The following is a 27,885-nucleotide window of genomic DNA, read 5'->3' on the forward strand; positions in this document are numbered from 1 at the left end:
CATATAGGGATGTTGGTGGGGAGAAAACTTTTTTAAGTAACCGTATTCTAAGTCGTATTCTGCTTCTTATACACATATATATATATATATATATATATATATATATATATATATATATATATATATATATATATATATATATATATATCTATCTATGTATATACATTTAAAGATATACAGATATACAGCTACTGTTGTGCATTGTGGTGGGGAAGGTTGAACGAGGGTTGGCGGAGAGAGATGTGGGCGAGAGCGGTTTATTTCAAGCATCGCTCTGGCACTTTGCCCCGAGCTTCCTGAGAGCATCCTTGGATAAACGTCGGTCAGTGTCGCTCCTTGAATCACCTTAGAAGCTCCGCGTTAATTGCTCTAACTTTATTGCAACTCATTAACACTAATTAACAATAAATAAGTTATTTTTTTTAAATTAAAATTGACTTTTACACAAAACAATTATTTTAGTGATGTGTGTCGCATTTTTGGGATTAAAGTGACTGGCAGTGGAAAATAAATTACTTGTGTCAGTGATCTGATAATAAAAATAAATAAATAAATAAGACTTCCGGTAGGGATTTTCGTAAGTTATAACTTTATAGACTGTGATACTGATTGAATCAAGATTTTAAATTAAACAAGACATAAATTATATTTAACGTGATTTTTTCAATTAAGTTAGTGGTAAGTTTTTATTTTAAATAGCTTATTATCTTTAGGGGAAAAATATTTTATAAATAAATTAATGGTAATAAGGTCAGTCATTTTTTATTTTGACTTCAAATGGGCTACTTGAAGAATTTATACACTAATAGAATAATTAATTTGATCTTAAAGGATAGATTTTGAACTAGGAAACTTATTTTGAAGATAATCGGTTGTTTGGCATTAAGAGTTTTTTTGCCTTGATTCTCATAATCTTGGCTTAAAATCCCAATATCTTCGATCAATAACTATTGTCACTTGATTTAAGAGGGTATTATTTCAACTGATACAAACAAATTTTTTATCTAAGAGCAATTTTTAATAAATATTTCTTTTTCTTTCGAGAATTTTATATTTATACACAGAAAAAAATGTTCTTGAATCAAGTATATAATTTTAAAGAACTTCCCTCATGAAAAAAAAAATTATGTCGAAATATATAAAAAATATAAAAAATATGAATAGTAAATATATTTTTAATAACTAACTTTTGGCCGATTTTCATATATATTTTATATATTTTAATTATTTTTTAGATATATCTTAAAATATATAGACAATACATAGCTAAAATATAAAAAAAATATATTTTGAATACATCTAAAATATATTTGAAATATATAAAATTTATATGAAAATCGGCCAAAAGTTAGTTATTAAAAATATATTTATTTTACATAATTTATATATTTCTTATAGATTTGTAATATATTTAAAATATATTTTTTATGTATTTCGAGATAGATTTTTTTTTCATAGGGGTTAATCTTCTTGATTTGAGTAGAAAAATTCTTAGACAAATTACTCTTTTCAAAATTATTTTCTTGGTTCAAGAATTTTTCTCTCTAATCAAGATAACTTTTTTTCATTGTTAGTTTAAAAATTAGTACCTACATATATCTGATATAAAAATTTTAGCTTCAACAATTTCTGAAATATATTAAGAATTTTTTTCTGTTTAGATAATAGAATAAATTTTTTAATTTTAGCGGCATTCTTTAAAAGTCGGTAATATCTTGAACCAACGTTACCGCGTCTTTTAATTCAAAAGAAAAGAATTCTTGAACAAAGTATGTCTCTTGTTTAAAAACAATAACTTTATTTTTCTGCTTATGCACCCAGTTTAAATTTATTCACGAGGTAATTTCTAAAATTAAGAAAATTAAATATCTTGAACCAGGTTAATGGAAAATTCTTCTTTTAAATTACAAAAATTAATTTTCTCAGTAATTTGTGGTGCAAAGGAAAAGAAAAATAGTTAAAAGTATAAGACAGATTAAATAATTTAAAACTCAAGGTCTGTTTACATTTGGAATCATCTCGTACCCTAATATATTTAAAAACAAAACCACTTGGCTGTAAAATTGACTAACCGGAAGCTCATTTATATCCAAGTTGTAATCTCATTACAGGTCATCTCTCATTTTGATGTTACTCTGATGTTGTTTTTCGTAGAAATTACACCCATTAAATAAGTTGTAATAAAGAGGTAATTGGGAAATTAATAATAGCTATAAAAATAATAAAAAAAATTTTAAGTATGTATGATGTAGATAAGGTCAGTAGTGTGTAATATCTAACATTATAAATGCATTTACAGTTTACAGTTCAATTGAACTGAGTGACTCAACTCGCGCGGATTGAATTTACGATGTCAGTTATTCGCGAAACTGGATCAATGTTTATTAATATATATTTTCTTAATATCTGATAATGCGTCAATCAACTATTTAAAGAATTTAATCGTAAGTTATATAAAAAAAAAAAAAAAAAAAAAAAAAAGTTACTACTTACTAATAAAATTTTTACGACACATGGAAAAGAATAATTTTTTTCTCGGTTATTAGCTTGAGAAAATAAGTTAAGGACTAATTGAATTGACGTACATAAATGTTTTTACTTTTAAAGAGATCATTATTAATTAAATTCAATTGCTGGCTATGGTATCCATTAGAATAATCGTTAATTATGTTTTTAATTTGTTCTTCTGCAGTATCGTTTTTAATTATCTGGTCATTGATTTTTAAAAATAAATTTTATCGTTTATAGTGACGGTATTCTCTCATGGTACAAAACTTTCTTTAGATTAATCGAGCCATATCGATGCAATCGTAATAGCTAATGCTGTACCGTAAGATCAATTAGCGGACTAACGAACTCCTATTGTACAATTTATTTATCTCTAGCGGATTCCATCAACACGATTATATATCTTCTCTATAAAGACTTACTACTTACTACTTGTTACAACATACAATAAGAGAAAAATTAACTTGATTTAAGATTAATTTATTTTTAAAATAAATTTCTTGGTTCTAGAAAAATATTTTTTTCAAAACTTCACTTTTTATAATTCAATAAATTGAATCTTTTAATCACGCGCAAAATTATTTCTATGTATAAATTAAAAGTTTAGAAAATCCAAAAGTGCACGCCTCATAATCTCATTTTTTGTAATAAAATTGATTAAAATAAAATACAAAAAATACTTTTAAATCTTTCGCGCTATTTTCCACTCAAAAAAGAAAGGTACTGCGCATGTATTGTAAACGAACCTTATTTACATAAATGTAAATATACAAACGACTAGTTGATTTTTAGTTTATTGCTAATTATAAATAAACTACATTGAATTAGACCGTGATCTTCAAAAGGACTTAGGTTTAAATAATACTGAAGCGTATAAAAAATAAATGGACTTGATCAGTTAAGTTTTTCGGCAGTTATCGTGACCACGCCAGTTTCCATACATACATTTGACACCCGGACGTCCACGGAATAATTTTTATATAAATTTTTTTTATTTATTTAAGGAGATCCAAGTATCCTCCTAGTCTAAAGAATGTCTATAAAAAAATAATACGTAGAAATACTTTTGTTATGTTTCTTAAAATTAATTTTTAAATTAATTAATAACATTTTTGAGGAAATTTCCGATAAATTTACTCATTAAATAATTATTAACATTTAATTGACTAATAAAAAATATAGCACTCTGAATTATCGGTATACGCTTGACAACACCGCAAGAGTTTCCTAACCTTAAAATTTATTTATGTTTACTGTCTAACTAAAATGACTAAGATCTTTTAGCATTTAAAAAACCGCGGTTACTTATGCGTCGGGTAACTGCGCAAGCGGTGTTGCCAAGTCAATAATCAAGTACAAGACTTTAAAGAACGGAAGTTCCTTGTGATTTTTCATAAAAAATATAAAATATCTTCGTAATACGTTCGGGAATCTACTTTTTATTGTTTTAATCGAAAGCTTATTATTTTTTCAATCAAATTCAATGAAAGTAAAATTTTTTTTAAATCGTTAATTGCATTAAATTCTTATCCAAATACGCGGCTGGTGTAATCTCCATTTACTTACATGTAAAAATTACAATCTTCAAACCTAATTATTTCATTAAATATCCCGGAAACCTGTTTTTTAATTTTTTTTATTAATAATTAGGCCACGTAGATTGAATTTACAAATTTTCAGGAAGTTTCAAAAATTTAACTACACAGAAAAAAAAATTAACTTGATTCGAGAGAAAAATTCTTGAACCAAGAATATAATTTTGAAGAGGGTAATTGTCTTGAATCAAGACGAAAAATTCTTGAAATAAGTGAAATTTCCTTAAATCAAGAAAAATGTTCTTATATCAAAAATTTTTCTACTCAAATCAAGAATATTGAGCTCTTCAAAAATATATACTTGATTCAAGAACATTTTTTTTTCTGTGTATCGTGGATCTCTTTAAAAAGCAAAATGTCTTTTAAAGTGTTAAAATTAGTGTTTTTTCATGACATTTATGTGTAAATATTGTTTTACAAATGCTAGAAAAAATAAATAGACACAATTTTAGTTCAAGAAATCACTTGATTTTTGTAAGGAGTGCGTAGAGCACAGCCTCATCCGCTTCGCTTATGAGGCGTGCAATAAATTTCTTGGTTCTACAAAAATACGTTCTTCAGAATTAATTTTTTATAATTCAATAAATTAAACCTATTTTATCACAAGCAAAATTATTTCTCTGTATAAATTAATATAAGTGAAGACTGACAATTTCGGATGAAAAAAAAAATTAAATTAAATTTACTTTGAACGATTTACTGGGAAGTGCCCAAAAAAAAGGAACATTATCAAAAATAATTTCTTGGAGAGCAATTTGACTTCCTCTGTTAAAATAAAAAAGTATAAAAAATAATGAATTGACTTTTAAACTCCGAGATGAGACAGTGTCACAATTGTTCGACTGCGTTCTCCTCTAATCTCTTTGTTAACCCGGGATTATATTAATGAATAAACTGCTATGCTCTAAGTTAAGTATAAGATGTATATATAAGTGTACAACTCCCTTATTCAGTGAGTACCCTCATGTGATACTGACATATTATACTCAGAGTGTATATATAGGAGCAAGAAAGTACAACAGATCTGTCTGACAAGCATAAGTACAAGAAGAAGGCTGGGATTTATTTGACAGATCACACCAGCACAGCCATCGGGCCACAAAACCCATAACTACATACTACATACTACATACTCTTATTTTTTTTCATACACACAAAGAACACCAGCCCAGACAATTTTGATCTGTATTTTTTTTTAATGCTACTGGAGTGGTTTATTTAATACATATAACATAACGTATATAAGACGATACGAGTAGAGCTGATTATTGTCGGTTAAACTTCTGTCAGAATGGAATAATAGCAGTACTTCAAGTACTCTCTTATTACACGCCACCCAACTCTATTCATTTTATTTTTTGTTAATAAATAATCTTCATAAAATAATTTACTTGTAATAAATTATTAATTATTAATATAAAACTGTAACAACAGCGTCATTGACCTCGGTCCCGCAGTAATAATTGTCAGTAGAATGCATCGTTAGTTATTGCACAAAACGTATTATATCAAGAGTTATGATGTATACTTTATTATGATCAAGACTAAGATCCAGAAGACGAATACAAAAAAATATAATAATAAAAAATAAAAAAAAAAAAGATTAATTAATATAAAAGTGCGTCAACATTTTCACTCCTAACGTTTAATTTATTTTGATTTTTATTTGACTACTATCCTCTCCAAGACAACCGATCGTAGACGTGTAATTACTGTCGATACTCGTACTACGGATTATTTTAAACGGCAAAAGATTCAATTTTCTCGGGAATTAATTTACCTTTATAAATCATTCTTTTATATCTTAAGGACGATATATAAATCTTTAAGATCACACTAGTATCTATAAATTAAAAGTTATTAATTGTTTTTTTTTTTTTTTTTTTTTCTTTAGATAATGCTATACCCGATCAGATTCGACGTTTAGAATTATTTATGCCGTGAGACTGATACGATTATAATTAGACAAGTATTTTGCTATGTGATATGGAATTTTTTATGTAAAAAAAAAAACATTATTGTTATTTACACAGAAAAAAAAATTCACTTGAGCCAAGAAAATATTTCTCTTCCTAATTATTTTCTTGAGCGTAAAAAAATTTTTTTTTGATACAACAAATTTCACTTATTCCAACAAAATTAATTCTCTTGCTTTAAGAAATATGTATCTTGATCCAAAAAAATTTATTCAAGGTAGTTAGGCCCAAAAAGCAAAAATTCAAGAAATCTCCCAAACTCCGTATAGAAGTATTTAAATACATAATGCACACGCTGTTAAAATTTAGAGACGATTTACCACGTCTAACCGAAGATAATTGCAATTGAAAATGACATTTTTACTAATATTACTTAGATTAATACATGTATAATTACTCTACAAAATTCTGGAATTCCCTACCACGTACTTTTTGAGAAATCATTGATAAACTAGTAAAGTAAACAAATAAAGTCATGCGTGGAAGTAAGTGAGCAATAGCCCGTAAGAGAGGCGACACTAGCGAGTGACAAAGACAGCAGTAGCATAAACTATAGGTTGGGAAAGAACTACCTTAAGTCAAGAAAATTTTGTTGTTTTGAGAAAATTCAGCCTCGTGCTCAATAAAATTTAGTTCTTGATAGAAGGTAACTTTTCTTGTCTTGAGAAAATTTCTCTCTTGTTCCAAAAAATTAAATATAAAGATAGAAGTAAATTTTCATTATAATTTTTATTGATTAACATGTCAAATGGGAAGATCAAATAATATTGGATCATTTTTTTTCATTCAATATGTATAATTGCACGCTAAAATAATATAACATGGGTATCAAATATTCAAGAGAAAAATTTTCTGAAGGTGAGAAAATTTTTTTCTCAGCTGAAGTAGGTGGCGTTGCTTCCTTTAAGTATCTAAAAATCTCGATCAAATATAAAAATTTATTGTATCAAGTATTTATGATAATTTGAATTAAGAAAAAATTACTTCCACCAAGAATAGAATTTCAAGAAAAATTTTTACTTCGGCCAACACAACTTCGGTCTTCCTTCAGGCACCCGAAAATTTTCTTGAACCAAGAATTTTGTTCTCCAGTCAAGAAATTTTTCTTTCTGCGGAGTTTCATACATGACGGACAGGAAAATTTTTTGACGTTTTTTTCCGTTTTTATTGCACCAAATCGATTTTTTAAAAGTGTCAAATTAATCTCCATTAAATTATCTTGACAACAGTATGCAAAATATCTCGATTCCGTGAACTAACAAGCCTATAATAATAAAAATAGTTGCCGAAATGAGGCGAAAAAAATTTTTCGATCGTAAAGCACTCTCTGATGCTTCGCATTATGAGTCGTGCAAAATATTATTATTATTTACTTATTTAATTATTTATTTCCAGACACGATAAATTTTAAAAATAATAATGAAAGATGTTATCGATATTTTTATTGGCCAATTGACCGCAGAGTCGGTGTGAAGATGTAGATTTCAATGGCATTACAAATAAGAGCAGTGGTTGCTTCTGCGGTTGAATAATGATCTTCAAAACCCATCACCATCAATTTCTTATGTATGTACATTGTATATTTATATTTATAAATATATGTATCATATACGTCCGCGAGTTTAAAGTATATAGCTTAAAATACTGACGCCTGACGGGACCCACCTGGTGACAACACCAAAACTATTCAGGTTTGCTGAGTTGCTACTTCACTGATATACAATAATATATATATTATATAAATAAAAAAAGTTTAAGCAAATAACCTGTTACCACAACTTTTGCTTCTTTTTCTTGTCTTGAGTTCTCCATCTGTCTCGTTAACTATTTTTATCTTTTATTTCTAATCCGTCATACCAATAATCTCATCAAGTGCAGTCTAAAAAAAGGTTTATTGTTTTTTTTCTATTATTTCTAATGCAATTATTTTTAAAATTTTTTGTTGGAATAAATTTTTTAAGTGATGTCTCGCATGAAGAACTTGAACTTTTACGGTTGAGAAAGCTTTCAGCGTTATGTTATTACGGACAACGAGCACGAGTAATTAGCGTGAAAGACGATACATGTATGTGAATAACACATAAGATGGATCAGGACGAATTAGTGGGGCTCGTGCGCGTATGTTTTTAATGATTATCGTTTTTATTATTAATTTTATTTTTTGTTTTATATTTCATTGGAAGCATCGAAGCATGTGGTCTTAAGGTTTTATGCGCCGAGATGGAGATCGTTGACATCCAAGACATGTAGATGATTGTAGATAGATGAAAATGCGTAACTAGTGTGATGTATTGCAGATTATTAGAGTGACGAGTGTATATATAATACGGCATTAGTTAGACGTAGGGTATGTTGGGACTTATTTAAGATGGTATGTGTGTTGAGAATAAAGACACACTGATAGAAGAATTTGTTTATATTTAATAAGCTTTATTAACTGTTAATAAATGATTTTTTAACATCATAGGATTTAATAAATATTTATTAATAGTTAATAAATTATTTATTAATTACGATTTATTAAATGTTAGGAAATATTTGTTAACAATTAACAAATATTTATTAACAGTTAATAAGTAATTATTAAGTACAGTTTATTAACTGTTAATAAATATTTATTTAAAATCAAAGGCAAAAATAGCAATTTTTTTTACACTTTTTATAATCCTATAGCTGAAATACATGATAATAATTAAATTTACTAAATAAATTAACGTTTTTAATATTTAAAAATATAAAATATAATTATGAGCTGTGGTAGAATTTGGTATTTTATAATAAACGTTATTATAATGTAATATAATTAATGCAAATAATTTATAAACATGATTTTTATTTATAAGCAATCTTCATATCATATGACATTGCAAGCGGAACAAATTCGCTCAACAAAATATTTATTAACTGTTAATAAATATTTGTTAACTATTAATAAACACTTATTAACTATTAATTAATGTACTTTCCTCCCAAATAAATATTTATTGAATGTTAAAAAATATTTATTAAAATTTAATAAATTAAATAATTCTCTTCAAATAAGTTAAATTATTAATAGTTAATAAATCCTTCTATCAGTGTAGGGTATGTTGGGACTTATTTAAAATGGTATGTATGTTAAGGATAAAGACAGATGATTTGGATTCCGTGAAGCGGCTACGCTTGATTTACACCTAGTTACATACTTATATTTTTATTTTGTTTTATTGCTAGATTTTTTTATATTATTTTGTTGAGACGCATTCTCACTCGCCTTATTCTTCTGTCATCAGCTAACTAATTGCGCAATCAACGACAATTGTCGAAGAATTATTACCCGCGGATTATGGATATTTTTAAAATATTTACTAGTAGTTTATTTTGTTAATTTATTTCTTAATAAATTCAAGATTAAACTAAGTGGGCCATTTATAATTAAAATTATTTACATGATCTATTTTATTATCGAGACTTATTTTGAACTCTAGCCAATTTTGCTATTTTTAAAATGTTTTTATACGTTTAATAAATTGTTAATTGAATTTTTAAAATAGTCTTTTTCATTGGAACTAACAAAATATTTTTCGGCTCATTTGTTTCGGCTCATTTTACCTCGTAGTTAACTTATCCAGAAAACACATGTATAAATTTTAATACAGGTATATATATTATTATTATATTCGTTGAAAAGTCATGTTTTGTGTGTCGTGTTATGTTGACTTGTGTGTGGTTCAAATATATATTTAAACATGTCACAGGACTATGGCTAATTTATTTTCGCTTGGCGACCGTCTAAATCTTGACCGTCAGGTCGTTAAGTTCATCGTTAAACTCCAGACCACTCTGTAATATAATAGACTAATCTTCCACTGAATTACCGAATTACTAACCGCTTACTGAAATCTATTTAGTTTCTTAAAAAAAAAATTTTTTTGTATGTATGTAATGTTATTTTTATTATTTTTCTTTCACCTCTTTACTCCTACCCACTTTTTACTCCAGTCTAACTATTTTTTTTATTGAGTTATTTTAAACCACCTTAAAATTTATTTTAAATGTCTACTTAAAAATATCTAGCATTAAAATATAGAAAATATTTTCTTAAATATTTTATACTTATACTTTTTTACAATTTAAATTTAATTTGGTATCGTTGAAATTAACGTAATGTTAATTTCAAAGTTTCGCGGAATATTAAAAATAAAAAACTTTTTAACAACAACAATAAATGATTTTAATAATTACAATGATAACGATAATACTAATAACAGTGTCTTGAGTATCAATTTATTTATATTAATCTACTGTCTGCTATATAAATCCCAGACCTTGTAGGGCTTTCAAGTGGTTGTCGCTAACACGTGAATAATAAGAACATTGAGAGAGAGTAGAGAGTTTTAACCAACGAGTTGAGTCTGTTTAATCTCGATTGGCATCGAATAACATATATATATACGTTTTAAATCCACACGGCAACTCATGTATATATAATTTAATATGCTTTGTAGATATATACAGTACGTTGAATATAACATTCAAGGGTGGTCGATTGAGTGAACACGAATAAATAATAATTTAAAAAAGAAATAAAAATTTTTAAAAATATTCACAAAAAAATTAAAATTTTTAAGTGTACATGCGACACTATCTTTTATCCCACGGGAATGAAAGCGTGCCTGGGATTCCGCCTTGTCGAGCATGTGAATCAGGAACAGTCGAAGAAGTTACTTTTAAGATTTATATTTACAAAAAAATTACTTGAGAACTGAACCTTCAAGTCTATCTGGAACGCTGAGTGGATTTTTTTTTCTTTTTTTTTATTAATGCCCAGTAGCTTTTAATTATGACTGGGATTACATATTACATATTATATATTACATATATGTACACAAAAAATATATTTAATAATAAAAACAAAAAATAATCATAACTTCGTACTACTGTAAAAATTTTTTACTAGTTGCTAGTCAAAAAAATTATTTCAATTGCTTCTCACACTTAAACTATTAATTTTAGCACATAAGTCCCATGGCTTTTTTTGTAGGAAATTTAATGGAGAACAAAAGTGTTAATATATGTCTTACATATACTATATATGTTAATAATTACTAGCAACCTTGCAGTTACTATGTGACTGCCGTGACTTGTGAACTATAAATAAATAAAAGTTTTGCTTTCTCAAATAATAACTTTTGTTAAATAGCACTGTACTTTTTTGACTATTATTTATTGACTTTCTTAAAGATATAAGCTCATCCCGATGTTACATTCATCAAGAGCTTTCATTTGAATACCCACATACATATATATATATATATATATATATATATATATATTAGGGTGTGCCAAAATGTAACTTCCGTGGAGAACCTTTTAAAATTGGAATTTTGAGTTCCACTTTTAACAGCAGCTGTGTTTGGGCATTTCTTGAGATATTTCGGGTTGAGAGAATTCATTTGATTATTTATAAGATTTTTAACAGGAGATTTAATTGGGCACTTCCGGCCAAATTTTGAATTTTCACCGGAAATACCTAAACTAAGCTTCTGTTAAAAAATTCTATGAAAATCAAATACATTGTCTCACACCAAAATATATCAGGAAATGCCCAAACGCAGCCCCTGTTAAAAGCAGAACTAAAAATTCCAATTTTAAAAGGCTCTTCACGGGAGTTACATTTTGGCACACCCTAATATATATATAATATATATAAATATATACAATATATGAAAAATTGATGTGGGTACTCAAATGAAAGCTCTCGATGACTTTAATGTCGAGATGAGCTTATATCTTTAAAAATATCATTAGTTGACAAGATACAATGTCATTTCTTAATTATTGAAGTTTTTAAAGATATAAGCTCATCATGGTGTTACACTCATCGAGATCTTTCATTTGAGTACCCATATAACATCTTTTATATATTTTATATTTATGGTATTTGTGAAATATATAAATATATAAAATATATGAAAAATTAATGTGGGTACTTAAATGAAAGGTCTCGATGAGTGTAATGTCGAGATGAGCTTATATCTTTAAAAATATCCTTAGTTGACCAGATACAATGTAATTTCTTAATTATTGACGTTTTTAACGATATAAGCTCATCCCGATGTTACACTCAAGAGCCTTTCACTCAGAGCCCGATGTTACACTCAAGAGCCTTTTTTTGAGTACCCATATGCATTTTGATATATTTTTCATATATACATTTATATAATATATGTAAATATATGAAAAATTGATGCAGGTACTCAAATGAAAGGTCTTGATGAGTGTAACATCGGGATGAGCTTATATCTTTATTTTTAATATTTATTAGATGGTTCTGTGGTATTTAAAAATGTTAATAGTTCACAAGATATAAGGTCATTTCTTAATTATGTTTTTAGAGATAGAGCATTTTCGAATGCAGCCTAATTACTTGTCATCATAAATTGACTATTGGTTTGAATGATATGAAACCTTGAAAAGGCACAACTCCACTGACTTCTTCTAAACGTGCAATATAAATACAATACAGACGACTGAAATTAACAAAATAGCTTGACCTCGACAAATCAAGAGTAATTTACAAATCAAACGGTTCATGCTATGAGGCGCAAAACATAAAACGAATTAAAAAATAAAAATAAAAACAAACAATAATAAGTACTCTCACGGTACTCGATTTGTTCCCAGAAATCTCATTAAATTTAGTCTTAATCATTCTGAGACCGCGTAGAGCAATAACCAACCACGATATGCTCACGATGAGTTTAATTGGCGGAACTAGCGCAACGAGGTCGAGTGATTGGCGAGTATCTTTATTTTTCATGCTAAAGAATCAATAAGGATTATGAAGATAAGACGACAAACACGCAAGCTCTTAAATTATTTAAAATTTTATTTTACTACCATTCAATATTAATAATTTTAATAATAAAAGTAAAAATATAAATTATTGCTAAGATTATTCACAATCAGGGTCTTAACAATAAAAGTTTAATAAAATTAAATAATATACATTTATTATGCAATTGAATGGTGCTCCAATTCACATATGCAATTTAAAGTTACATTATTGAATTACATTTGTCATTTAAATTACTCACTTACTCTATTCCAGGGTCGAGTGATTAGAGATGCATCTTCTATATATTATATGTTCTTGCAAGTAATAAAATATGTAGAGTATTTTCGATATAAGTCACAGCGATGATCAGCGATTTAATTGCCATTCTAATTACACCTATGTGTAATATTATTTCTTAGTATGTAATGTAATTCAATTACTCGTTGACTTAAAATTTTTTTTTTATTAATATCACCTTAATTATTATTGTGGTGATCGTTATTAATATTTGTTTTTCATAAGCGATATTACTAGTATTATTTCTCGTACGCGTTTAATCGAAATCTCTGATCTTAAGTATACACGTGGTCGAGAAAGATTACTTTAAGATGATTGCTCATCAATCAAGTAATGTATGTATATATATATTTATGTATATAAGAGTGTGTAAATCTGTAGGCGTTATGGATACTATTTTCAAGAGTCGCGTGTCGTAGACACTTAACAACAGCGGAATTAATGCAGGTGGATTTTACAAGACCGCCTATGGGGACCGCAACAAATAAAAGTTTAAAAAAAGTCCTTTTATATTAATGATATCATTACTAGAGTTGAAGAAATTTAATGATTCTTTATTTTTAAATTTATATTTTAACTATTAAGTATTGGAGATTTTTCGTTTCATGATTTTTCAGACTATAGTCTAAATATTTCTAATAAGAAAAGAAAAAAAAAAATTTAACCCTAAATTATCGGAAAAATTGTGCTTGAATGCTCCTTAAATATTTTCTATATATACAATAATTATTTAAAACAATATTTGACTATCCTAATATCTAAAATACATAATAGATATGATAATGCTAAGTGCACAGGTACTAAAAATTTTTTTTTACCACAGATATCACTGAGTATAATCTGGGATGATATCCAGTGTCATCTTGTTTTTTCCGTGTAGCAACTTTCTTGTTGAGAAAAAGTTAATTTGATTTGAAAAAAAAAAAAAAAAACAATTTTAAATAGACAATTAGCGAATTTTCACCCAAAATTGTTGTTTCCCAAATATTGAAGAATTTTTTCAACAAAAAAGTTACTTCGAGAATTTTGTTTTCTTCAGCTAAAAAATATGATTGTTAAAAATTTTCAACAAATTATATTTCTTGTCATAACATTGCTCATTTTTTTTAAATAAATTTTTTCTCTTAGTGTAAAAAAAATTACTTGTGAAAAATATTTTCTGTAAAAATTTAATCTAGCTTTAAAAAATTCATACATATTTTGAATAATATTTTAAAAATATTAATTATTTTTTAAAATATATTGAAGTAAAAATTTTTATTTTTTAAAAAGTTATTTTGTTGTTTTAGATGAAGAAACTAATTCTTAAATCAAAATTATAAAATTCTAAAAAGAAAACGAAATTATTAATTTTCAAAAATTGTTCTTGGATATAAAATTTGATTGTACTGATCGAAGATAACATAACCTTGAAATAATTATCGATTAAAGATATTGGTATCTCAAGCCAAGATGACAAGATTCAAGGCAATAAATTCTTGATGCAAAATAATTATTCTATTAGTGTAACTTTAATTATATTTTCAAAGAATCTGTTTGCCTATGAAATTATATTCAAATATAAAATTCTCACGTAATTTCAACAATCCCTCGATTAGCTATTGTATATTGTATTGTCAAAAATGTATAATCCTCCTGAGGATATGTATGTATAAAAGATTATTGTGTAAGGAGTCAGTAGTAAGTAGTCGTTAAAAGTACGAATCATGTGGGTTCATTCTTACCAATAAAACTTGTTTGTCTGCACGCGTATTTCATGGTGTACATCAGTATGGTTGGTAGAATAAGAGGCAATTGAAGTAAAAATGTACCCACAAAAACCAACTCTTTGTTTGCCAATGTCTACACTCATAAAAAATTTGTTTTTTTTGTATTAATAAATTTAAATTCAACCCCGTATTTAAATAAATTTATTTGGGTTTTTAAAAACCAATAACTTATGAAAAATAAATAAATTTAAAAATCAAAACTTTTGGATCAGTGAGTCACGACGGTTAACGTCCTCTAAAAATATATATTATATTCAATTTCCATTCTCTTCACATATTTTTTTCTTTACATTTATTTTTCTTTTCTTTACTTTTCTTTATTACTATAAATCGTTTGCATAAACACCCACGAATGTTTTTTTAGTTTTTTTTACCGGATCTTCGAGTATTTGTTACTTACAAATATTTTCAAGTGCAGCCTGGGATTATCAGGAAATATCGACTAGGTTGATATTTTAAAAAGTCAATGAGAGGAGAAAAATATGGGATACTATTTTCAAGATTAAAAACAATATTTACATTAGATATGTTCAAAAAATAATATTTCTTATAGATACTTTTCTAATTCATAAAAAAACGTTGTGTAAGAATGATAAAGAGCGTAAAACCATTTTTTATAAATATACGGAACAGTTTTTTGAGAAAATATGAAACAGTTTAGCTCAAATGGTAGAAAAAATTCATTTATAATTCGATGGATGGTTTAGAAGAAAGAAGAAGTATTTTTAAAAATATATTCGATCATTAATTACTTAAAAGTGTGTGGCTTAAGTTGGAGCTACAAAACAATTTATTCTTTGACATTAAATTATAGAAAAAAATCAGGGGAAATTATAGGGAGCCCAAGAGCTCTCAAGCAGCTGAGACGAAATTTTTTTCTATGATAATTCATTAAAATTTAGTAAAATTCACTTCAAATCAGAAAAACTTTTTAGTTATTTTCTCAACTAGAAGTTACTAAAATTTTATTTTACTATTTAAAAATTACTTAAACATAACTAAAAAGAATTTTTTAAATAATTAAAAATTTATTTGGTTGATCATTAAGGATATTTTTAATTATTAAAATTTCAAAACCAATTTCCAAAAAATGGACCCCAAAAAATTATTTCTCAATTAAAAGTATTTAAAAAAATGTATCTAAGTGTCATTGACTTTTCAGGAATGAATATTAAAAATTCAAAAGCAATTTACTCTTTCCCAGTGATTGTTATAATCTACAATGATTCTCAGAATTGAATTTAACCGATGGAAAAGCGTCCTGCTGTTGCTGGCGTTGTCGCTCGTTAAGAAGGAAGCTCTCTAATGAACCAGACCTTTAATGCACTGCAGATGCGCTTGTACGTGCTTGAGAAAAAAAGTTTGAGTAGAAACAAAAATAAAAATAACCAAAACAAAAAAATTCTAAAGATAACAAAACAAAATTAATGATGTAAATTATACATATAATTATGTATTTTATTTTAAATTTTAATTTGATCGAGCCGACTAAATTATTTCCATTATTAAAACTAGCAACCTTACAGTTACTATGTGACTGCCGTGACTTGTGAACTATAAATAAATAAAATTTTGCTTTATTAAATAATGACTTTTGTTAAATTGCATTGTACTTTCTTAACTATTGACGTTTTTAAAGATATAAGCTCATCTCGATGTTACACTCATCAAGAGCTTTCATTTGAGTACCCACATGCATTTTGATATATTTTTCATATATACGTATATGTAATATATATAAATATATGAAAAATTGATGTGGGTACTCAAATGAAAGGTCTCGATGAGTGTAATGTCGGGATGAGCTTATATCTTTAAAATTGTCAATAAATAAGAAATTATATTGTATTTTGTCAACTTATGATATTTTTACAAATATAAGCTCCTCCCGATGTTACACTCATCGAGACCTTTCATTTAAGTACCCACATGGCCATTTTTATATAGATGGTATTTGTGAAATATATAAATATATAAAATATATGAAAAATTGATGTGGGTACTTAAATGAAAGGTCTTGATGAGTGTAACATCGGGATGAGCTTATATCTTCAAAAATGTCAATAATTAAGAAATTATATTGTATTTTGTCAACTTATGATATTTTTAAAGATATAAGCTCATCCCGATGTTACACTCATCGAGACCTTTCATTTAAGTACCCTCATGGCAATTTTTATATATTTTAAATATATGGTATTTGCGAAATATATAAATATATAAAATATATGAAAAATTGATGTGGGTACTTAAATGAAAGGCCTTAATGAGTGTAACATCGGGATGAGTTTATATCTTTAAAAATTTCAATATCTCACAAGATACAAGGTCATTTTTCAATTATGTATCTAGAAACAGATCATTTTGGAATGCAGCCTAAATAATCATCATAAATTGACTATTAGTGAAAATGATATGAAACCTTGAAAAGGCACAACTCCAGGTCAAGATATTTCCAACGATACCAAATTTAACCATAAACACCCATTTTATCATATAAATACACTGGCCACAAAATTTTGCTTATTCTCTTGTTAATAGTATAGATTAGCTGGATTAAAAACAGATAATTTTTAAAAATATTAATTTTATAAAAATGATTAAAGGTCATTAGTTTGGTATGTGACACGTCTGAGATATCCCTGGGTCAAGCGAACTATTAGTGGACTCATAATGCACTCACTGCGTGTAATGTAAAGGACTAATGCATTATTACAAGCACTACATACTATATATCGCATTTACATTACACGTTTTTATAATACATGTATATATGATGCATATGTAATGGTCCATAACTCATCTGTGTACATTAGACATTACACATAACACAAGCACGCTGGAAGCAAAGAGTCTGGTGGTAATATATCGAGTCTCGTGAGTAAAGAGTACAAGTAAGAGAGTGACCACTACTGTCTGCGGCATTCTATTCAGGAAACGGTCCATTACGATGATCAGACGATGTACGCGTGCGGAGGAGCGTGGCCCACTCGTTTTGCTATCGGTGGGGGCAAAGGCTCCGATTTTTATGATACCAGTAGATATAGTATAGAGGCAACGTGTTACATTAAGTCTTCACCTCCCTCATTTTGTATCCTCAATCCTCATCTTAATTTTTAGAATTTCCATTTCAAGATAATAATAATAAAACTAAATCTTTCGACACTTATTATCTTACACGATCGCCTACGTTTATATTTTTATTTTTGATAAAAGCTAGAGATAAGACAATCAAGTTCAATGCTGGGTTACCTTAATACCTTACCTGGATTGATAACATATCGATAGAAGTGTAAACAAGCGATTATAAATACTAAATACTTAATACAATTATTTAGATTTGTTATTGGGGATTTCTGACCCTCGTAAACGTACCATGACTGTCGGGATGTTTTTCCGGCGTTAAAAAAATTTACTGGACCCACCAGATGTTTAAAGCTCGTAGGAAGTAGGGAGATGTTATTTCTTGGAAACGGAAATTGTGGCGCCGGCGATTAGCCGCTTTGCAGTTTTTTATTATTTAAAAAATTTTTTTTTGTTATAACAAAAACACATACCATAAGGTTGTGATTTAATCCTGATCTATGGCGAGGATTTTTTTTAATTATGGAATTTTAATTTGTCTAAAAAAAGAAAAAAATTTTTTTTATAAGCCAAAATTTGACTTTAAAAAAAATTTTACGTATTTGATAATTCAAAAAGCTTAGAAAGAAAAATATTTTGATTGGAGAACAAAATTCTTGGCTCAAGATAATTTTCGGGTGCCTGAAGGAAGATCGAAGTTGTGTTGACCGAAGTAAAAATTTTTTTGAAATTCTATTCTTGATGGAAGTAATTTTTTCTTAATTCAAATTATCATAAATACTTGATACAATAAATTTTTATAATTGATCAAGATTTTTAGATACTTAAGGGAAGCAACGCCACCTACTTCAGCTGAGAAAAAAATTTTCTCACCTTCAGAAAATTTTTCTCTTGAATATTTGATACCCATGTTATATTATTTAAGCGTGCAATTATACATATTGAATTAAAAAAAATGATTCAATATTATTTGATCTTCCCATTTGACATGTTAATCAATAAAAATATTAATGCAAATTTACTTCTATCTTTATATTTAATTTTTTGGAACAAGAGCGAAATTTTCTCAAGACAAGAAAATTTACTTCTATCAAGAACTAAATTTTTTGGAGCAAGAGGCTAAATTTTCTCAAAACAAGATTTTCTTGACTAAAATAAATTTTCTTGGATCAAGATACGTATTTCTTAAAGCAAGAGAATTAATTTTGTTGGAATAAGTGAAATTTCTTGAGCGAAAAAATTTTTTTTTCGCTCAAGAAAATAAGTGGGAAGAAAAATATTTTCTTGGCTCAAGTAAACCTTTTTTCTGTGTATATTTACCTCGTTTCGTCACACTTCCTTTTTCTTCAACCTTGTTAAGCTACGGTAAATATGCATAGAATGAATTAAAAAAAATCCTTGAGGTATCGCGATAAAATTGATAGTTTAATCGTGAGATGCCGTGAAAGTTTTATTTTAAATAAATTCATGGGTAAACTCAAAGCTGCGTCTCTTAAAGTATTAACCCTAAGACAAAATTATCGCTGCACAAATATAAATATAAATTTATACACACCTTAGGTACCTTCGTATTTACGTACGATAACGAGGAGATAAAAAATTTAGTTTAAAGACAAAAAAAAAGAAGGTAAGTTTACAAAAAGGAAACTTTTAAGAAAAAAAAGTACCAGGGAAAGAGTTTTTAAATGAGCATTCTTCGATGCACCGATGATAAATATATATTCTAATAGCGTAACCAGCGGATAGTGATTGTTATATACATGTGGTGTGAAAAGGCAACGCACGTACATTTATATATTTTTATTATTATATATATAAAATGGTTTCTTTATGCTGGTCACGGGTATTATCTATCGTCGGTAAAGCGTAGGCGAGGGCCCAAGCAAAGACCCGAGACCCAAGATGGTTTGTTGAATGTTTAACTCATGATTTAGTACGCGTTAGACAACGAAAATGGATTTAGAATGCACATTACCATTACACACATGCATCATATACATTTATAAATCATATAATGTATGTGAATTATTTGTAAACCGTTAGACAATGCAATCTAACGCCTACTTTAGGAACAAAAGACGTGAGCGTTCCTTTTTGTACCCGCCTAATATGCATTAACGCACAACGCATGCACTCGAAAAAGGGGCTGAGGAAGCACATAAGTTTCGTTGTTTATGTCTACATTTTTTTTAGTGTGAGCTTGTGCGATTTAGTTAGTGCAGTGTAATGAAAAAACGGCACATGGTTTGGCGCGAGCCGAAGAGTTAAAGTTCTGGAGCTTAAACGCTGGCGAATGGTGGTGTAGATTTTGTGTCGGCATTGGAAAAAAAATATTTTTCTTCCTAATTATTTTCTTGAGCGAAAAAAAAATTTCTTTTTGACACAAGAAATTTTACTTATTCCAAGGAAATTAAATCTCTTGCTTTAAGAAATACGAATCTTGATTCAAGAAAATTTATTTAAGTCAAGAAAATCTTGTTTTGAGAAAATTCAGCCTTTTGCTCCAAAAAATTTAGTTCTTGATAGAAGTACAGTCGACGCTCTCTGTATTGGACCTCTCTGTATTTGACCGCTTTCTATATTTGGCCACATTCTTCCTCTGTATTTGACGATTTTACACAGCTCTTATTATGGACAAGGACGAGTCAAATACAGAGAATGGTCCTGTACGGGCGAGTCAAATACAGAGAGCGTTGACTGTAAATTTTCTTGTCTTGAGAAAATTTCTCTCTTGCTCCAAAAAATTAAATATAAAGATAGAAGTAAATTTTCATTAATATTTTTATTGATAAAGGTAGTTCTTTCCCAACCTATAGTTTATGCTACTGCTGTCTCTTTCATTCGCTAGTGTCGCCTCTCTTACGGGCCATCGCTCACTTACTTCCACGCATGACTTTATTTGTTTACTTTACTAGTTTATCAATGATTTCTTAATAACTATGAGGTAGGGAATTCCAGAATTTTGTAGGGTAATTATACATGTATTAATCTAAGTAATATTAGTTTTTCGTGAAATTCTTAAAATTTCTTCAATACAAAAATAATAAAACTTCGCGGTTTTCTCTCTCTTTTCCCATACCGTCTGTGTAAAAATGTCATTTTCAATTGCAATTATCTTCGGTTAGACGTGGTAAATCGTCTCTAAATTTTAACAGCGTGTGTATTATGTATTTAAATACTTCTTTACGGAGTTAGGGAGATTTCTTGAACTTTTGCTTTTTGGGCCTAACTACCTTAACATGTCAAATGGGAAAATCAAATAATATAGAATTATTATTTTTTCCTTCAATGTGTATAATTGCACGCTAAAATAATATAAAATGGGTATCAATTATTCAAGAGAAAAATTTTCTCATGGTGAGAAAATTTTTTTCTCAGCTGAAGTAGGTGGCGCTGCTCCCTAAAGTATCTAAAAATCTTGATCAAATATAAAAATTTATTGTATCAAGTATTTATGATAATTTGAATTAAGAAAAAATTACTTCCACCAAGAATAGAATTTCAAGAAAAATTTCTACTTCGGCCAACACAACTTCGGTCTTCCTTCAGGCACCCGAAAATTTTCTTGAGCCAAGAATTTTGTTCGCCAGGCAAGAAATTTTTCTTTCTGTGTATTGATATATTTTTTTTTTTTGAAAAATATGTAAAAAAATGAACATTAAAAAAAAAAAAAGTTGATTATTACAATTTTAACAAATTTTCAGAAAAATTTATAAATTTTTTAGAAAATTGTGATCTTCAACTTTTTTTTTTTAATTGTTCGTTTTTTTATGTACTTTTCAAAAAAAAATATAAATCAAAAAAATCAAAAAAAGATAAAATAGAAATTTTATCCAAAAACATGAGAGCTAAAATTTGTTCCAACTTTTGAAGGCAAAAAAGCTATCGAAATTTTTATTTTTCTCTTTCACAACATTTTTTATCATAATTGCGCCGCAAAAACAAGCAAAATAAAAAAAAAATTGAAAATATTAATTATTTACCTATTTATGGCCCAAAATGGGGTTGACCCCACTTGTAAATAATTACCAAAAATTTTGTCACCTTTTTTTTGAACCATTAAATTGAGAGTAAATAAAAAATTTATAGAAAAACATTTTTTTGGAAGCATTTAGTTGATTAAAAATGTTTTTACAGTTTTTAAAACAAAGTTAGAATCGTTTTTGATGAAGCAAAAAATGACATACTTGAATAATATCTTTTAAAAGGCTAAAAATAACAATATAAAAATATTACCGAGACCACCCTAGGGTAAATTACGAGTATAATCTAATCCTAATTCGTGTTATAAGTTAGTAAAAAGAATAAACATATATATTATGTGTACGAGAAAAAGAAGCATATATATTACAAAAAGAAAAAAAAACTTTCGATTCAACTATAATTCGACGTCTATCTCCATAAGTCTAGACTCAACGCTCTAGACAAAAATAAAAATAATCTAATCCTATTATTATCTATAATTTTAAGAATTGTTTTGATTTAATTTAATGATTCACAATTTCTTTCAACAATTTACATTCATAATTTCATTTGATGAATTATTAAACTACAATAGACCTCTTAAAAGACTATTTGTTCTTAAAAAATCCAGTTCCTCATTTATAAAACACTTATAGACTTAGAATTTTTAATGTTCATGATGCATTATGCAATTTCTATAGCGGACGTGCAAACACGGAAGAATAAATATATTTCCGGTTAAAGAAACCAATTGCATAGTTTTATTGTACGTGAAAACGTTTTATTAATTGTGTAGTAAAAATTTTAACCTATCCTTAAATTAAATAGCTACCGAAAAAATTTTATTTTTATTTATACGCTTAGGATTTAATATTTTTTTTTCCTGTAGGTTTTTTTGTATTATAAATCCGAGTTAAACTCCTTTAATTCTAAATCTCCGATATTTATCTTAGGTTATTAGTTACTATTATGAGATTTTCATCTGTCGGAATTAAAGAGATTCTGAATAATAAAAAAAAAGAAAGCCCTTAATCCTTTTGAAGCCATTGACTTCTTTAAATATTATTATTTTATTAGTTTTAGTATAAAATAGTATAGTATATTTTGATTCCTAGTGTTAGAGGTTTAATAGAAAACTTTACCATGACAAATTACAACACATGGCATTGATAATCTGGTATAAAATTAATTCGTAACGCGTTAATAATTTTTTTTTTCTTTTACAAACTCATACTATACGTACACACATTTATTTATATTATTATATTTTTCACGCCAACGTAAATGTAAACATTCGAATAAAATTCTTAGAGTATTTATAATGAATAACGATATCCATTACATGCTCGATTAGATACGGTTATTTACGATGAACAGTAACAAAAATATGTGAAAAAAAATTTTTTTAAAAACCCAGTGAATATTTTCTAAGAAAATATTTTAAGTAACCACGTGGAAGGGTTAAAAAAACACATGTTAGATTTTTCTCACGTACTAAATTTACGGGAAAAAAAAATTTATCTCATATTTTTTTTTTTTATTTACTTTAACAAAAATAGTGACAAAAATAAAATTTTTTGAAAAAATTTTTTTGGCTTATGCAGAATGCATTAAAATGTTCATGAATACATTACAAAGCCGATGACGTATATAAGCTTTTAAGCTTGATATATACGCGACATATTTTGTCGCAAAGATAAAATGACAATTAGCGTAAATTTAAAAAATATAAAATATATAAAATTTATAAATAAATTGATGGGAATAATTCGAAAAAATAAAAAAAAAACTGCGCATAAGTTTTTGGTATATTTCGCGTGTGATCAAGGGGATTGCGAATGAATTATCATTTGTTCTTAATCTTAATAATGATAATGATAATAAATAAACGAAAAAATAATGGAATGCACTTTCTCCCTCGCAAAAGTTAATCATGAATAATAATAATATAAAATGCGTCTCTTATCCGTACCGGGACTATTTTAGTTGATGGTTGTAAACACTCGTGAGTGTCTCGTCTTAGCCTTTGAATTTAGGATGCTTTAGTTCTCGTCTTCTCTTATTCGAGTAGAGTGTTGTGTGCGGGTTTTTACGCACGTGTTGCTCTATACAATATCTCGTAAGGTATATTGGAGAGAGAGAGAGCAAGAGAAAGAGATTTAAATAAGTTAAAGACGAAAAGAGTTGGTGCAAGAAAATAAAGACAGGAATAATGTAGACGGCGTTTTATGAGTGCATTTTCACTTTTGGATACTTGCCAAAAATTTCCTACTCTGGAAAATATTATATGGGGTATCTATTCCGTGGAACTAAAGAGAGAAGTTAAGGTGCTGAGAAGAAAAATATATATTTAATTACATTTGCTACGGTATATCTTTAAATAGAATAGTTGCACCCACGATTTATAATTCATTGTTCGTTCTTGAAGTTTATTTTGGGTTATTGTTTTTTTTTTCAGACGCAGAAGTCTCATGTTGCAGTTTAGTTGAATTTAAAAAGTGTGTGTGCATCCAGACAGGATGGCGACTCAAAATTACCGATTTTACATCACACTTTTTTTGTTTTTACTTGGAATTTATTCTGTCCATTCACGAACTATTCGTCTTGGTAAGTTTTCAATTATTTAATTTTTATTTTTTATAAATTATAATTAAAAAGAAAGGAAAAAAACATGCAGATTATTTTTACAATAAATGTTAAAAAATCTCACATTTGATCCAAGAAAATTATTAAGACCTATGGTGTGTTGGAACAAAAAAAATTATTTCTTTTTATGAAGACTCAAATGATAAGCCAATTTTGAATCATAATGTCTAGATCCAGACAAAATACTTATAAATAAAATAAAGAAAATTTTTTAATTTAACATCAACTAAAACCTAAGAGGCTATCTAAAATTGTTTTTTATCATTAATACACTGAGAGAAAAAATTAATTTGTTGAAAATTTTCAAAAATTTTATTTCTTAATTCGTCTTGATAAGTTTTCAGTTATTTAATTTTTATTTTTTATAATTGTTTTTGGACAATTTTTATAAATTGTAATTTAAAAGAAAATAAAAAAATATGCAGATCATTTTTATATTAAATGTTCAAAAATCTCACACTTGAACCGAAAATATTATTCGGAAGACTTATGGTGTGTTGGAACAAGAAAGCTTTTTTTTATGAAGACTCAAAAGATGAGCCAATTTTGAAAAAAATTGTTAAAAATTTTATTTCTTAATTAAAAAAATCCAAATTATTCTCACAGTAACTTTCTTATTGAAAAAAAGTTTTTTTGATTTGTAAAGAAACAATTTTAAATCGATAACTTGCGAATTTTCATCCAAAATTTTTTTTTTTATCTTTTAAATTCCAATTACTTGATAATAATTAATACAAGTTGCCTTTGTTTTTTTATATTTTAAAAAATAGCAACACTTATTCATTGTTCACATTGAATGCAACAGAAAATTAGTAACAATCTGCGTTTTGATGCGTGTAAAAATAACTTTCAACTAAATAACTTATTTTAAATTACAAAAACTAATAACTTGAATAGCCATAAATAATATTTTTTTTCCAACACATTAACACTTTTTTGCGTTGATAACTAAGATAGTAATAATTCTAATACAAAATAAATAACGTGTTTTCATCGGCTGTAAAGAAGCAAAAGCATCAGTACAGAAAATTCCCACCCAGAAATCATGAATTATTTGACTTTTTTCATTATAATACCTCCCATATCTCTACGCTAGTCACATGTATACACATTAGTGAAGAATCGTGTAGCTAAATCTCATAAAGCGATCAAATTTCCTCCAGCACTTGATACAGTCTGCTTGAAGATCTTCAGTAGCGATTTTATAACCAGCAGCAACATTAGGATGATGAATCTTGCCCGCGGGGCACAAAAAAATTTAAAAACAAAAAGTATTAAAATAAAAGCCTTTAACTTGATATTCTCTATGAGATAAATCACATTCACAGCACCAAGAATTATAAAATACATTTAATACGCTACATATGTATGTAAATGTTAACGTATGGATACACTGATGATGATATAAATGAACGAACAAATTATTATGGAGATTAATCGAAGATCTATTGAATAGATCATAAATTGCAGTCCACGGTCAATCATTAGAATTTATGCAACTAATAAATCCAACTGTCTCTTATTATTTATTATTATTATTGTTTATTTTATCTTTCTTCATCACAATATCTTTTTTGTTCTCTCTTTAACTGTGTTGTGTACTCCAGTGTCTTATAAATTAACCAACATTCTTTAGCGTATAGATGCGCAAAAGCTTCTAAGAATTATTTGTCCCAAGCAACGGTAATCCGAACACTGTTATAAATAAATTTATATATATTGTATACGCGCGAACGTGAGCCGCGTTGGTTCATCGAAAAATTTCCAATGCAGATTATTTATATTTAAAATAGTTTTCATCGGTTATTTTATTATAATACATTTAATGTCGATAAGTGATTCCAATCAACTGTTGTTAAACAGATCCGTAAAAAAAAATACAGCACAAAAATTATTAAAATTGATATTTAATTTACTGAATAAATTTACTCTGCCAAAATTATGATAATTTTGATAAAACACGAAATTATCGATCATAAGATGATCTGCCACTTATCTACACTGATAGAAGGATTTATTTGTACCAAAAAATATTTTTTAATAGTTAACAAATCATTTATTAGAGACCACTTTTTAGTATTAAACAAATACTTCTTACACAGTAAAAAATTTTGCGTCATTGCGTCAAAAAATTTTGTGTTAAAAATTTTTATTTTAAATATTTAACACTTTTTTGTGTTAATTTAACATTTTTCTGTGTTAATTTAACATTTTTCTGTGTTAATTTAATACAATTAATGTTAAATTTACACATAAAAGTGTTGAATATTTAACACAAAATTTTTTGACGCAATGACGCAAAATTTTTTACTGTGTAGTATTTAAAATGATTTGCTTGTATTTAATAAATCTTATATGAATTTATTAAATATTAATAAATCTTTTTAAATACTAAGAAATATTTATTAAGGATTGAAAAGTGGTCTCTAATAAATAATTTGTTAAATATTAACAAATATTTTTAACTATAAACAAATCCTTCCATCAGTGTACACCAGCCGTTAAATTATTTTAATTTTAAACTAATATTTAATACAACTTATACACTGATAGAAGGATTTATTAACTATTAATAATTTAATTTATTTAAAGACAATTATTTAATTTATTGAATTTTACCAAATATTTTTTAACATTCAATAAATATTTATTTGGGAAGAAAGTACATTTATTAATAGTTAATAAGTGTTTATTAATAGTTAAAAAATATTGATTAATAGTAAATAAATATTTTTTTGAGTGAATTTGTTTCGTTTGCAATGTCATATGATATGAAGATTGCTTACATACAAAAATCATCTTTATAAATTATTTGCATTAATTATATTACATTGTAATAACCTTTATTGTAAAATACCAAATTCTATCACAGCTCATAATTATCTTTTATATTTTAAAATATTAAAAACATTAATTTATTTAGTGAATTTAATTATTATCATGTATTCCAACTATAGGATTATAAAAAGTGTCAAAAGAAAATTGCTAATTCTGTTTTTAATTTTAAATAAATATTTGTTAACAGTTAACAAATATTCATTAACCATTAATAAATATTTATTAACTGTTAATAAATATTTATTAAATCCTATGATGTTAAAAAATCATTTATTAACAGTTAATAAAGCTTATTAAATATAACCAAATTCTGCTATCAGTGTAAGATTCGGTTTTTATTTTAAATCTCGAAAGATTTTATTGTCCAAAGACCCTGACATTTCGGATGG

General features: G+C 26.9%; 1 protein-coding gene across 3 annotated transcripts in view; it reads left to right on the top strand.

The window, feature by feature from the left end:
- The first annotated feature begins 267 nt into the window (after window positions 1-267).
- LOC123271300 (fibroblast growth factor receptor homolog 1-like) overlaps window positions 268-27,885 on the top strand; it is a 41,809-nt gene continuing 14,191 nt past the window's right edge. Inside the window, exons 1-2 of one of the 3 annotated variants that reach the window (XM_044737589.1) lie at window positions 268-678; window positions 24,471-24,619. In XM_044737589.1, coding sequence (XP_044593524.1) covers window positions 24,532-24,619 — 88 coding nt within the window. In that variant the 5' untranslated portion in view covers window positions 268-678; window positions 24,471-24,531. Of the gene's footprint in view, window positions 679-24,357; window positions 24,381-24,470; window positions 24,620-27,885 lie in introns of those variants that run through there. The other 2 variants (XM_044737587.1, XM_044737588.1) reach the window with 2 other exon arrangements.

The sequence above is a fragment of the Cotesia glomerata genome, linkage group LG9, assembly GCF_020080835.1.
Source record: "Cotesia glomerata isolate CgM1 linkage group LG9, MPM_Cglom_v2.3, whole genome shotgun sequence".
NCBI lineage: Eukaryota > Metazoa > Arthropoda > Insecta > Hymenoptera > Braconidae > Cotesia > Cotesia glomerata.